Source organism: Populus nigra, chromosome 1, assembly GCF_951802175.1.
Source record: "Populus nigra chromosome 1, ddPopNigr1.1, whole genome shotgun sequence".
NCBI lineage: Eukaryota > Viridiplantae > Streptophyta > Magnoliopsida > Malpighiales > Salicaceae > Populus > Populus nigra.
Window position 1 is genome coordinate 37,244,932 of NC_084852.1, and position 14,961 is coordinate 37,259,892.

At 36.8% G+C, this 14,961-nt stretch overlaps 3 protein-coding genes across 3 annotated transcripts; 1 reads left to right on the forward strand and 2 right to left on the reverse strand.

Moving 5' to 3' along the window:
* Nucleotides 1–409: 409 nt before the first annotated feature.
* LOC133684203 (cationic amino acid transporter 6, chloroplastic-like) lies at nucleotides 410–3,369 on the forward strand. Its single transcript, XM_062106821.1, has 5 exons — nucleotides 410–976; nucleotides 1,137–1,356; nucleotides 1,790–2,120; nucleotides 2,231–2,459; nucleotides 2,716–3,369. Exons 1-5 carry the CDS (start codon nucleotides 547–549, stop codon nucleotides 3,270–3,272), a joined length of 1,767 nt encoding a protein of 588 aa, XP_061962805.1. The 5' UTR covers nucleotides 410–546; the 3' UTR covers nucleotides 3,273–3,369.
* A 2,250-nt stretch (nucleotides 3,370–5,619) lies between these two features.
* Nucleotides 5,620–7,592, reverse strand: LOC133680918 (protein FIP2-like). Its single transcript, XM_062103964.1, has one exon. The coding sequence runs from the start codon at nucleotides 7,185–7,187 to the stop codon at nucleotides 5,769–5,771; it is 1,419 nt and encodes a 472-aa protein (XP_061959948.1). The 5' UTR covers nucleotides 7,188–7,592; the 3' UTR covers nucleotides 5,620–5,768.
* Nucleotides 7,593–11,540: 3,948 nt separating this feature from the next.
* LOC133673946 (phospho-2-dehydro-3-deoxyheptonate aldolase 2, chloroplastic-like) lies at nucleotides 11,541–14,632 on the reverse strand. The gene is made up of 5 exons (XM_062094891.1): nucleotides 14,099–14,632; nucleotides 13,600–13,877; nucleotides 12,927–13,203; nucleotides 12,079–12,324; nucleotides 11,541–11,980 (listed from the first exon to the last, which is right to left on the reverse strand). The coding sequence occupies exons 1-5, from the start codon at nucleotides 14,564–14,566 to the stop codon at nucleotides 11,699–11,701; spliced, it is 1,551 nt and encodes a 516-aa protein (XP_061950875.1). The 5' UTR covers nucleotides 14,567–14,632; the 3' UTR covers nucleotides 11,541–11,698.
* Between the last annotated feature and the right edge of the window lie 329 nt (nucleotides 14,633–14,961).

Here is a 14,961-nt window from a genome sequence, read left to right on the forward strand (position 1 = left end):
AATCAAAGAAAAAATCAATACATCATAGACTAGGACAACACTGCACTCACACGTGTTTGACTTTAACGGCAGGCATTGCAACTGCGACATTCTGTGTTGAGGAATCAAGCCCAAATGTTCTTGAGAGCCAGCGGTGAAGAGATCTTAAGCTGCTTTAACAAAGGATATATGGGGATGCTTGCCACATCTTTTCAAAGTTTCAGATGAGGAAATTCTTGAAGATTAGGTCAAAGCTAGGCCCTTCTGATCACACTGTGATTCCTCTTAACAATCTCATTTTCAAAATGGCTGAGCCTTTTTCTACCCCTTTTTTTTTTTTTTTTGCATGCTTCCATGGCTGAACAGCCTCTCTGGGGTCTTGGGGCACTCAAAAGCTGTGAAAGGCTATACTGGACATTTCCCATTATCTCAATGGGCAACTAGGTATTTTCAATAAAGCCAGTAGGGGCACCCATTTGGGCTCCCCATCAACCTTTAGTGAAAGAATCTAGCATTATATCCTCCCTCAGCTTCATATTTTAAAACCCTCACCCCCAAGCAATTCTCATGGAAAGCCAAAAAACACTCCCTTCTTCTTTCGCTAGCAATATGGCAACCGTTCAATCCACACCCACAAACATTTCCTTCTCTAACTATCTCCAGTCCCTCTCTCAAACCCCTCACAGGCTTAGAAAAAGAATGCTAGCTACATGGACTCCTGACCAGGAGCTTAACCAAGTTAGGCTGAGGTCTGGTGCAGACATGATGAGGAAGCTCAAGTGGTATGACTTGATAGCTCTTGGTATAGGAGGGATGCTTGGTGTTGGAGTTTTTGTTACCACTGGCCCTGTAGCCCTTAAAACCTCTGGCCCATCAGTTTTCATCTCTTATATCATTGCTGGAATATCAGCCCTCTTTTCTTCTTTATGTTACACTGAGTTTTCTGTTCAGATTCCCGTTGCTGGGGGGGCCTTCAGCTATCTTAGAGTGACCTTTGGTATCAATAATTTACAGAACAACTCTTGCTTACTTTCTCCATTAATAATCTTGATAGACAAGCATTAGGATTAAAATGATGTTGTTAGAATTGTTTCTTTCTTTTTCTCGATATATAATGTATTAACGTTATTTTGGTTCTTATTTTTTATATGACACAGGAGAGTTTATAGGTTATTTTGCTGGGGCAAACATACTAATGGAATATGTATTATCGAATGCTGCGGTTGCAAGAACTTTCACAGAATATCTATGCCATGCTGTGGGGGAGAACCCAAGCTCATGGAGAATTGAAGTGGATGGAGTAGCAGAGGGTTACAATATGTTGGATTTTCCAGCTGTGGCTCTTATTCTTCTCCTTACTCTCTGTCTTTGCCATAGGTTTGGTCTCTTATTACCTTTGTTTTGTTTGCTTCATATCTATTTATTTATTTGTGATCGACTAGTGTTTGATGTTCTTGTATATTAATCATGGTGCTTGCAAATTTATGTCGCTAGCTAGATCTTTCGTTGGAAAGGTTTAAGTGGCCATTTCGCTTATCAATATCTACTTACTAGTGGATCTAGACAATTATGTCTTAGAGGTGGATTAATATGATCAATGGTGAATCATTTCCATTGGATCTATATATATATAGGCTTTGGGCAGGATTAATATTATATTGTTTTTGTTACAATTAGTATAGGTAGTGTTTTATTTTTTTCTATTGGTTCTGTAACCATCACTAGCAGTACTGATTGAATTATTTTTTTTCCGAAGTAAGTGGTTAGTGGGATTTTGAAAGTGATGGATGTTTCTTTTATGGGATTGCAGCACAAAGGAAAGCTCGATATTGAACCTTATTATGACAGTCTTTCATGTGATTTTCTTCGGATTCATCATAATTGTTGGTTTCTCCAAAGGGAGTGCCAGGAACTTGGTTGAGCCAGGAGGGCTTGCTCCTTTCGGTGTCAAGGGTGTTTTTAATGGAGCAGCTATAGTTTACTTCAGCTATATTGGCTACGACTCGGTTTCAACCATGGCAGAAGAGATCCAAAACCCTGCAAAAAGCCTTCCGGTGGGCATTTTAGGTTCTGTTCTCATTGTCACCGGGCTATATTGCCTCATGGCCTTATCTTTATGCTTGTTGGTGCCTTTCAATATGGTAATGAATCTATCTCTTAATTACGTTATAAGTCAAAATTGCAGACATCATAATCCTCTTTTAGTGCATAAATATCCTAATAATTAGGTATCCTTCCAAATCATTTGCAGATAGATAAAGATGCATCATTTTCTGTCGCTTTCGAAAAGATCGGGTGGAAGTGGGCAAGCAATGTGGTTGGGGCCGGAGCGAGTTTGGGAATTGTTGCTTCTCTCCTGGTTGCAATGTTAGGCCAAGCTAGATACCTTTGTGTCATTGGAAGGGCCCGGCTTGTGCCTTCTTGGTTCGCCAAGGTGAATCCCTCCACAGGCACCCCTTTGAATGCCACGCTCTTCTTGGGTAAGTAATTCCTTCTGCTTCCCGGCCCTCTGAGTCATAGCACTAAAGAAATTAAGATTCCCATTTTAATCAGTAGACTTGAAGTCCGATCCACTTTCTTAACTCATAAATCTTCTTCATCTGTATCTCTCCCCATTTTAACTAGGCTATATTCATATAGAGAAAAAATTAAACGGAGGCTAATCCAACGAAAGAAAAGGGAAAGAGGGATCCAATAGTATACTGAATATTCTGTACTGTTTTCATGATATTCTAGGTCTTTGCACAGCTTCAATCGCACTCTTTACCGAACTCAGCATAATTCTTGAAATAATCTCCATCAGCACACTCTTGGTGTTCTACATGGTGGCCAATGCTCTCATCTATCGTCGGTATGTTGTCATTAGCCACAACCCTCCTTCACAAACCCTCTTGTTCCTCGTCCTTCTCTCTTCTACTGCAATTGGCTTCTCTATGTCATGGAAACTTGACGAGCAATGGTGGGCTTTACCAGTACTTGGTGGATTCATGATTGCAATCACAGCTTTCTTTCAATACTTGGTGCCTTCCGTTTGCCAACCTAATGAAGAGTGGTCAGTGCCATTCATGCCATGGCCGGCTGTAACATCAATATTCCTCAATGTCTTCCTCATGACCACACTAAAGGCCATGTCCTTCCAAAGGTTTGGTATATGGGCATTCTTGATAACCTTGTTTTATGTTCTATATGGTGTCCACTCAACTTATCGAGCTGAAGAGATGGAAGTGGGTGTTGGTGAAATTCCACACCACCCATCAATCCAACAAACCAAGCTAGACATTCAGGTTCTATGACCAGAAATTAAAACTCTTTGTTGTCGTTTCTTATTTTCTCTCTTTTTTATCCTTTTAATTAAGCACTCTTCTCAGCTTCTTCGGGTTCTTACAATATATACAGATCTCATGGAAATCCTACTGAGCACAAAGGAATGTGTCACTTGTTATGTCATGAAAATTAATACAGGACAAATTATAAATAGAAAAGGATTTAGTCACCACGTAAAGGAAAGAATACATGGGAGTGAGCTTTTCCCTTTTCTCTCTTTTTTTTATATTTTTTTTTCCTGTGCATATAATTTTACACCCTATCTTGGCTGTGTGGCTACTTTGAGAGTCAAATTACAGGAAAGAACTTATATATCAACTCGAGAGTCATCAGTAATTGTAGATTTATATATGAGTTGAAATTACTATGCGGTAATTTTCAGAAGATCATCTATTTTAGTAATAATATTGTTCTAATCTAAACACGTTTAACTTCAGAATTCTCATGAGATACATTAATGTAATATATATAAAAGTGTGATAAAAGTGGAAGTGAGATCGATTTTCTCTTCGCTTGATGTTTATTTTGGTTTATTCTTCTACTTGTCATGGTGATGCGACCATCACATATATATTTGAAAGAACATGCTCTTTCGAGGAGTGGAGAGGATGAATGAGATCATTTTGGGCCATAAAAAGTAATGATGAATACAATATTTTACAACCTCTCGGAAAAGTAGAAGCCAGCATACTTCCATTTTTGTCATGTACTAGCTAGCAGCTACTTCATCCAATATGACAATCCTTGACGTCTTTTAATCAGCGTCCTGTTCATAATGGAGACATGATTAGCTTGCTAATTACACAACGGAACCAGAGCCTAAGTTGCTAGTGGGGATGCCTTAATCTAGGGTTTCTCGCTTCATGATTAATTAAGGATATATATCCATTTCCTCCTTCTGTTAACCTGCAAGATCCACAGCTTAAAGCTGTAGTTAAAAGAAGGAGTGTAGTTTTCATGATTTTCTTTAGTTTTAACATGGATAATTGGAGAGACTGTTAGGTAGGTGTTTTAATCTATTATATCATTGATCATAGATTAATTAAGCCAATAAATATAAGATATGCAGAGAAAAATCATGTGAAATGTTATATCATAATAGTCTCTGCTTGACTTTGTTCTTGACTAAATGCTAGACTATGTCTCTACATGATAATTTCTCATTATACTTGACAATTAGATTAAATTAAAAAAAAAATTCAATGCGTGAAAAAATGCAATGGAGATGCATATATGGTTAAGTAATCATATTATAAAAATTAATTTAATGGCATGCAGAGTGCAAAAGCAAAGTCAAGAATAGCATGCGTGTGGCGGAAAGAAGAAAAGAAAAGAGGAAGGCATGGCATGGCATGACATGATAATATCTACCTTGTTTTTCCCCTTCCTCCTTTAATGCAGGGGAGCAGGTTGATCGTCTTAATTAATTGTTCATTTGTTAATTAGGTATTAAATCTTATTAACTGATATACTAAAAGATTTAGGGTTTCATATGAATTATCTGGTACTTTTCTTTTCAAACTGTTTTTTCTTTCCATTAAATTCTTTTATAGCCTAATTATATAAAATTAGGATTGAACATACCAAATTTAAAAAAAAAAGAAAGAGAAATGACGTGTAAAACAAGGAGGAAAGGCTTGGCTAATCCTGAGTTTTGTGACCATTTTTATTTTATTTCAAAATTTATTTTATTTATTTTTTATTTTCTAAGTTAAAAAAAGATTTAGTCACGCTAACCAATTATTTAGTCACGCTAGTGTCATATCTGTACAATAAAAAAAAATCATCATCATCATACCGGTATCATATTTATATAGAGATAGAAAAAATTATCAATATCATTATCATCACATTGATATATTTTTATATGGTATAAAAAAATCATCATTATCATCATTATGCTGATGTCATATCTGTATAGTATAAAAAAATCATTAATATCATCATTATCATAAACTTTTTAGAAATGAAAAAAATAAAGGATGATGGCATTTCTCAAATATATGCACTTAAATAGATAGCAAGTGGTAATTGCTAATCGAGACTGGGTGTTGTATTCATCCCATTAGTTATTACCAGTGTGGAAAATTCAAAGAAATTATCCAAACGAAAATGGTGGTTAAGTACTCCCAGCGAATATAAACACAGTGATCCAAACCACACAAGATGTGAATGATAAATTAGGAAAGAAAAATGCAGTTACTATTTGAAATCAAGTTATCAATTAAGATTGTCATGATCAGAACAGTAAGAACAAGATAATCGATGCGCTATGCAGCTTGAAAAAACCCACCAGATGCAGTGATGCACCGTTCATTGAGATCAAAAGAATATCTAACATCCTGTAGCAGAATATTTACAGGTGAGAATGGGATCATTGCAAACATTACTTGGTAACAAAAGAATGATTCCTCCTGAGAATAACAGGAAACAAAAACAACTACGACTTGCGCTTGATCTGAAAGTCAGGTAAAACAAGCTTCGCCTTCTTTTACGATACTTTTACCAATCCTTTCAAAATCCACTGCAGCAACCTGAGAATATCCGTTTCTGCTTGAATTAGGTGGCCGCACCTCCACTTCCTCCCTTTCCTTCTTCTTTTCCAGCATTGCTTTCGCAAGTGTTTCCACAATCCGTTGCTGCGATTCAAGTATCATCTGGTTATGCTTCAACCCCATTTCCATCCTCATTTTCTCAATCTCTGAGGCCATGTCCATTTTCATCATCTCCACCTTCACAAAACTCTCTGTAGCCTGCTCAATTGCTGACACCAACAAAGAAATCGGATCCGTCTCTCTTTTAACTCCATCGCCAATGCCATTCATCCCAACATTCACAGACCCATTCACGGCCCTAGATCGAGCATTGGACCTCGAGTTCCCATCGATAGTGCCACAATTCTTTGGCCTAAACCCTGTAGGCGAGTAACTCCAGCCATTAGTAACTTTTTTGCCAAATTCATCTCTTTTATCATTTCTGTAGTCAATCTCCACGTGATCATCATTATCACAGAAATCAGGAGTGGGCTTCCCGTCAATCGTGTTATAATTCCCATCACCTAAGGACTTCAACGGAAACCCTCCATAGCTATGGACACCTTTAGTAAAATCCCTAACATATGAGCCATAATTGTTAGCAATCATTTCGTAATCCGGCAATCTAACTCCCTGGGGCATAACTTTCCTACCCCCCCGTGTTTTTTCTACTTTATAACCAAACTCACCTCCATTATCACAATTTAAACCAATATTAGCCGTTAACTTCCCATTAACGCCAACATAATCTTTGGGTCTAAATGCAACAGATACCAAATTCTTATTAGCGACAGATTTAAAACCAAACCCACTTTCAGAATCACCATGAACATTAAAGCCCCCGTGAACCTTGCTATATTTCGCAGCCCGAAAAGCAAGATCTGGATCCAAACCGAAATCCTCATCTGGGTCCAAATCCCCATTGGTTTTCCCATTCTTTTGAGTAGTCAGCAAATACCTGTCTCCTAACGTTTTCACGCGAAACCCATCTCCAACATCATTCCCATTATCGATTTCTTGGTCTCCTTTGGACCCCAGAGACCCGATTTCCAATGAATCTAACAAAGGGAACAAATCCCAAGAAGAGAAAAACCGACCTGGGTACTCAAGGCACTTCTGTTTTTCCACACGGTACCGTTTCCGAAGCTTCTCGATCTTGTGGCGACACTGGAGGGACGATTTAGGTGGAACGGCTACAGCGACGGCCTCCCAGTCGGCGGCGCGGAGGTTGCCACGGTTGACGGAGTACCATTTGTCACAGTAAGCTTTGATTAGGGCAAGTGACTCATCTTGGGTCCAGCATGGCGGCGGGACACGCTTGGGAGTCGCACAAGAAGGTGTTGTTTCCATGGTTGTGGGTGTGTGTGAAGGATGACAAGGAGAGGAAAGGAGAGGCGTGGGTTAGTAAAGGAGAAGGAGAGAATGGGAAATTGGTGGCTTCTGTTGTTGTTATAATGGACATAGCGAGGTCCAGGGAGGGAGCTAGTGTTTATGAGGGGGCAACCGCCTGAAGTGGGATTGGGTGAGGGTGGGGATGGAGATGATGCTAGCGTGCGCGAGGGGGCGGGTGAGTGTGAAGTGCGCACAATGAGACAGACTAGTCGGCAATCGTAGCAAGTAATAACAAGGGAATTGGCACCAACTCCGCCACTACCCACGCCCACGCCTACCACCCACTTCTTACGTTACTCACTGTGCGTACGAAAGTGTTGGGGTTGTAGATGGGGTGGTCGCTGCTTCTGTGTTTGGTGTCGTGCTGCTGTGTGTTCACTTAAAAAGTGGTTGGAAAGCTAACTGGGCCCTTTTGTACGGATCGCGACTGTTAGTTGGGCCTGAAATTAACAGCTGAAGGAGGGCTGATAACATGACATTAATCAAAAGTCAAAACCACTACCCACTATTGTGCTACAGTGACATGGCATTATTATTATTATCATAATTATAGCTGTAAAACATATTAAACTTCAACCGTATTTCCTTGTAGCACCGGACGCCACCATTGTACTACGATGACGTTTCATTATTATTATAAGAAAAAACAAATTAGTCCTCAAAAACAAATTACGATGACGTATTTCCTTGTTAGATCTTTAAATCCACGACCCACGCGTCAAGATTTTCAATGGGATACTATCTTTTTTAAATTGGTTGGTTTCTTAAAAGAAAACGAGTAAATGCAAACTAATCTGCAAAATTGTGAAGAAGAGAGATGAGGAGTTGACAGTGGCATCGACTAGGGTTTGAATGGTTGTGGAGTGGCGGAGGATAGCTGTGGCTTTTGGGTGGATTTTGGGTGGATTTTTTTTAATTAATCTGAATGTTCGGGCCAGATTTCACGCACACCTCAACTAACTCTACGAGCCTTGAAGTTAACGACCATATAAATCTCCAGTGATCATCATACAAGTAACCACATTATTTGAATATAAAACTATAAATAAATCAAACCTTTCAATGTCAAATTCTTCTCATTGGATCACCTCACCATGTAGATGGTTAAATTCAATTTATGTGATGGTGGTTGTCAGTAAGGTAATTTAATTGTAACGTGGTTAGGGTTTGGTGAGAGGGGAGAATGGGAAAGAGAGAGATAATTTCAACTAAATTATAGGATATGACGAGTAATTTTTCCTTGCTATAATTATTATAACCACATTCGTATTTCTTGTCGCTCCAAACTCCAATTACTACGTTCAAAATGTCTAAGCATTATATGTGATAAAATATTTAAAATAAAAATAAAAACGTGACCACTATATAAGATAAAATTAATCAACCATTATATAAGTTAATAAATAATAAAAATGTTGATGCGGCTTACTCAACCTAACAGAACAATAGCAAACTGATCACCCTATTCAAATTGTGATATTGTTTAAAAAAAAAATTAATGTTGTTATCATGAAACAATGTATTGTTAAACTATTAAATCACAAAAAGAATCTTGGGAGTAAAATGAGAAGAAGATGGTATACTTTATTGACTTATGCTAACCTGCAAAATTAGCATATCGGGTAATAAACATCACAACAATGAGTTAATCTGGTCGGACAATTTTAATCTAGTTAGACAATCTACCTTTTTTTTTTCCTTCTCTTAATATCCTCTCGGTTGGGCTTTGATCGGGTCTCAACTGACCCCAAGTCCGATAAAAGAATAAACATGAGATTTAATTAAATCAATAAATGTTGAATGTTAAAATTGAAAAAAAAATGTTTTAAAAAAACAAGCTTGTGCGAATATCCTAGAACATGGTTAATCATTCAAACTCGTAACTCGTGAAATTTTACATCCGGCTTCAATCAAGAAGCTCAATCCCTAACCAAATTGATATTCGAAGATGAAGTCATAAAATTATCTAAATTAAAAAAAAATTGTCAAAGTAAAAAAATTATAATGAAAGGAATGAAGATCAAATCACATCGAAGAAAAAAATGGAGGAAAAAAGCTTAAATTTAAAAGATCATCTAAAATAAAACAAATAACAATTAAAAGAATGAAGAACAAATATGACAGATGAAAAATCAAAGGAGAATAAAACTGAAAAATAAATAAATGTTGAAAGACAAAACTTTAAAAAAAAAACATTAGCTTAAAATAAAAAAAAAACTTGTGTGAATCTCCTAAATCTGGATTAATCCTCTAAACTCGCAACTTATGAAATTCTAAACTCGGGTTTAATCAAGAAACTTAATTCCCAATAAATTTAATGTTGGAGGATAAAATCGTAATAATTTTTAAAAAAAAACACAAAAAAGGGATCAAATCATATAGAAAAAGAAATTGAAAGGGGCGAAATCATTCAATTCAAAAAATTGTCTAAAATAAAATAATTAAAAGTCAAAAGAATGAGAACTAATAAAAAAAGTATCAAATTGAAAAAAAAATCAAATTTATAAACCATTTTAAATAAAATAATAGTAATCAAAAAATTATAGATCAAATTTAAATAAAAAATAAAATAAATGATTGATTTGGAATTGTAAGATCTACATATGAAAACCGAGATAAAGAGAGAAAATATAAAAAGAAAAATAAAAGCCTATTGGCTCCAACCCGAAGATAAGAACGCCAAGCGTGCCACCATAGAAGAGAGTGGATGCCATGTTGAATGTAACCACCCCAAGGAAGTCCAATGGTGACCATCATAATAATTTGAATGCGTAGGTAATATATATATATATATATATATATATAGTTTTGACTAAATTATTTTTAAATCAACATAAATATAACAAAAATAATTAGATTTATAAGACAAAACTGCTCTTCTACAACAATTTATCTATATTTGTTTTTAAAAGGCACCATTGCCTTTTCACTATTTAAATCTCTGAAAAAAATATAAAATTAATGAATTGTTTCCAAGAAATTTTATAATGATTAATAGACTACATGCAAAGATTAAATTACCCCAAAAGAAAGTTCATTGATTATCTTTAAAATAAAATAAAAAAGTAATTATAAACAATGAGTAGTAAATTAAGTCTATGCCTACAGTATTTTTCTCTTTGGTATTAGTTTTTTATATTATTATTATTATTATTATAATCTCAATCGCAATTATAATTATAATTATATTATAAAATCTGCTGAAAGAAAACTATAATTCACTATGTAATGAGAGACAAAATCACTATTCACGTTATTTTCGTTATTTATTTCTTTTATATTTTGATTCTCAAAATTTTTTTTCGATATTTTTCCATCATTGAATTTTGAGAGAGGAAATAAAAATTCACTGAATATTTGCGAGAAGAGAAACATTATTTAGCCAGTCAAGTTCCAATAGCAGACAAAGTTGCACTCCAATCAATATTATTTAGAGCGTCTTTTGTAGTCTGATTGCGGGTGCTTTTCAAATAACTTTTTGTGCCAAAATACATGTCAATGATGTTTTTTTATTTTTAAAAAATTATTTTTAACATCAGCACATCAAAACGATCAAAAACATATAAACCATATTAAATTTTAACAACAAAAAAAAATTCAAATTTTTTAAAAACACATCCGCAGCCGCGTTCTCAAACGACCCCTTAATCAGTCAAGTTCGAATAGCAAACAAAGGTAATGTTTAAGAACGCGATTCAACCCACGTTTCTAAAAAATTTAAATTTTTTTTTTTGCTAAAATTTAATATGATTTGTACGTTTTGAATCGTTTTGATATATTGATGTTAAAAATAATTTTTTTAAAATAAAAAAAATTGACATACATTTTAGCACGAAAAATTATTTGAAAAGCATCCGCAACCACACTGCCAAACAAACTCCAATCACAAACTCCAATCACAAACAAAGACTTAATGTCATTAGATTCGACTTACAAACGTAAGTTGAATGATGGTTGTTTTACATCACTTATATTGGAAAAAGTAGAACGAGATAATTTACGCTTATATTATATGATGTTTTAGAAGTGTTTTCTAACCAAAATGGGTTAAGAAATAAGCTTGGAGGGTTGAAAACCTCTTGCCTGATTTTCTAGTGACTAAAGGTTGCCAGAAAGCGTTGTCTACTATAACAAAATCTTTGCAACCTTTATAGTCACTGATTTCAAGTTGAAGTGAATTAAGTGCTGGCCTACTTCCGTTCCTGATGCTTCAGATAAGCTTCTGTTCTGCACTACTCTTTGCAACCGTTTCAAGCTCAAACCTGCCTAGAGTGTGCCTGGTGAAATGCGTGCGTGTGAGAGAGCAAGAGAGGAGCAAACAAATGTAGTTTTACAACTTGTAAGATCCAGTGCCTAGTAGAGAATGCAAAATTTGTCTCACAGAAAGTCTTTCCGTTCACAGATGCAGAAAGACTGAAAACATAACACGCTAATATAATTGCACCAAATCAAAACATGGGCTAGGCTTCTTACGCTACGGAACCAGTGTTATGTCCGCTAAGGATACCATCACCAGCTCTTAACCTTTTCTTCCTCAGCCTCTCTGATATGGCAAATGCCAGCTCCAGCGACTGAGACGCATTCAGTCTAGGATCACAATGTGTGTGATAGCGGGAATTCAAGTCATCAAAAGTGATGGTCTTTGACCCCCCAACACACTCCGTTACATTCTGCCCAGTCATTTCTAAGTGGACTCCTCCAGGATAGCTACCTTCTTGGTCATGGACATCAAAGAATGCCCTCAACTCAGCCTGAGACGAGTAAATATACCTCCCATTAAAAAACCATCATGAGCACACAGTTCATTTTGAAGTTACGAAGTATCGAGTTTCGTGAGTTCATTTCTTACCCTGATTGAATCAAATGGCCTTGTCTTGAGACCACATGGAGCTTTAATCGTATTACCATGCATGGGATCACTGACCCATGTGACTATAAGCCCAGCCTGGCGCACAGCTCTTATCAGATGGGGGAGTTTAATCCGCATGTTGTCCGCTCCCATTCTGGTAATTATTGTCAGTCTTCCAGGTCTGTTGTGCGGGTTAAGAATTTCACACAATTTCACAAGCTCCTTTGGATCCATCTTATCACTCACCTGCGTGACAAGTCCAGGCATCAAGAAACCACAAAGGGGGACACCAAGAAAAAGAAGTTGCAGTGAGATTAAAATAAAAACTAAAAGAAGAGAAAGTTATTACTTGAATTCAACCTAAGTGAAACACATAAGAGCGAACTCTATCAATTCAAATGCCCTGATCCATAAACCTTTAATCCAGAGATGTTTTTGCAGTAAAGTGGTTTCAGAGGAATCAAAAACAGGCCTCAGTACTCATAATTAAAACCAGAGACTACTCCTAAACAAAGCTGGATAAAAAAGTGAAGCTTAGGATTAAGTGTCCTCACTTCTTCAAGTCACGTTTGAATTCCAAATAGGGTTAAAGGTCTACAAGCGAATTTTCACATTTTTAAGTAAAAGTAAGCATATGTTTTGAGGTAAATTCAAGTCTTCTCAGCAATCAAAATAATCATTCTCATCAAAGAATAATTGCAGGTGCTACAGTTGCCACAAGCCTGGTAAACCCCTCGCACAAAAATCATGTTTGTTTGACCATTTACAACCAAAGAACATCATAATTACAAATTGCATGGGAGTGTGAGGTTGCATCTCAAATAGTAAGAGATTGTAATAGCCATTACCTTGATGCCAAGAGGATTGGATACACCACGTAGGAATTCAACATGTGCTCCATCCAACTGCCGGGTCCTCTCACCTACCCAAAGCATGTGAGCAGAACAGTCATAATAGAGGCCAGTTGTTGAGTCCTCCCTGGTTAGAGCCTGCTCATATGGTAAATGAAGGCACTCATGAGAGGTCCAAAACTCTGTTGTGTTCATTACAGGATGATCTATAGTGAGGCCAGCAGCAGCCATGAAGCCAAGAGCTTCATCAACTCTCCGTGCAAGTTCCATGAACCTGTTACAAGCAAATTTATTAAATTACAATTAAGAACTCCAAATGTTAATGTTTTTATGGCCAATCTTACTCTTGGAGATTTGGTTGGCTAATAGAATGTGACTACAGTTTGATAACCAATCAAGTTTACAAATCTTATTAACAGAAAATGCTTCTAAAATTGGATTCTACCGAGCTGCTGGGAGTTCTTAATTTTGGCCATTATTGTGGATAGTCACAAAATTATATATGTTGAATAATGAACGAGGTATCACCAACATCATGCTAGACCTAGTTCTTGTGACCCTATACCATTGTTAAAAACATATTCCTTAAGTTGTAGACTAGCAATGAGGGTAAAGAAAAATCTAACCAACAGATAATAACTTATAAACCCAGGAAATAACTCAGGAGTACCTGTCTCCTTGCTCACTATGTTCTACAAAGTCAAGATTCCATTGTGACACTCTTTGCATAGCAGCATATCCACCAGTGGCAAAAGCTCTAAGGAGATTTAAGGTGCCAACAGATTGGAGGTATGCTCTGATCAACCTTTGAGGATCAGGTGTCCTAGATTTCTCATCAAAAGCATCGGCGTTAATATTATCTCCTCGATAACTCGGTAGCTTCACGCCATCTTTTTCCTCAAAGGGGTCAGATCTAGGTTTTGCAAATTGGCCTGCCATCCTACCAACCTGTCATGAAGTCAACAAAAAAAATGTCCCAAATACGTTAGTACCACAAATGCTCCATCTTCACCAAGCCAAGCAGATTTTCCCTATGATCAACATACAAACTAAAAATAAAGAGTAACAACTAGCAAGAGGTCAGAAACAAAGCAGCAAAACCTAAGCACCCATTTGATCAAAAAAAGAATTCCAAAAATAAAAAACAAAAAACTTTTAAGACAAGGGACCTTGACGATGGGCATTTGAGCACCAAAAGTGAGAACAACACCCATCTGGAGCAAAACTCGAAAAGTATCTCGAATGTTATTGGCATTGAACTCTTTAAAACTCTCAGCACAATCTCCACCTTGCAATAAAAAGGCACCTCCCACAGCAGCACTCGCAATTCTCTCCTCGAGCTTCCTAGCCTCGCCCGCGAACACAATTGGCGGGAAATTGGTAAGGGTCTGGAGCACCGAGTGCAGTTCAACCGGGTCCGGGTAATCAGGAAGCTGGCGTGCTGGTTTCGATTTCCAGCTGTCTAAGGCCCAGTTGGAAGAGATTGTGGGCTTTGATGTTGGAGTTGAGCGCAGGGAGGCAAAAACAGAAGTGGTTTTGGGTTTGAGGTTAGGGTTTCTGGTTGTTGAGGTGAAGCTTTGGGGTTTGAGAGGGGAGATGGAGGGTCTTGCAGTGCTGAGAGTGGTTGAGAGTGCCATTTTCCTTCTTTTTTTTTTCTTTTTTTTTATTGTTTGATGATGGGGGACGAGAAGCGAAGGAAAGAGATCGGCTGTGCCGTGGCTGATATAAAGAAGAAAGGGGCAAATCCGTAATAATAATGTTTAAGAGTCAATGTTTTGCCACGTCAGTTTGTTCGTTTGGTTGTAAGATATTTTTGTTATTTAATAAATCAGATTTATGCGTCATCATTCCCTGTTACTAAAGGTTAGGTGGGGGTGTGTGCCTGCCTAATCCCTTTTTATTTTTTTTTATTATTATATTTTAAATAAATGTATTATCAGCATACACGTACTTCTTCGACTAATCTTTTATTTTATTTAAGTATACAGATGGATGGTGCTTTGGAAAGATCAGTCGATATATTGAGCCGGAT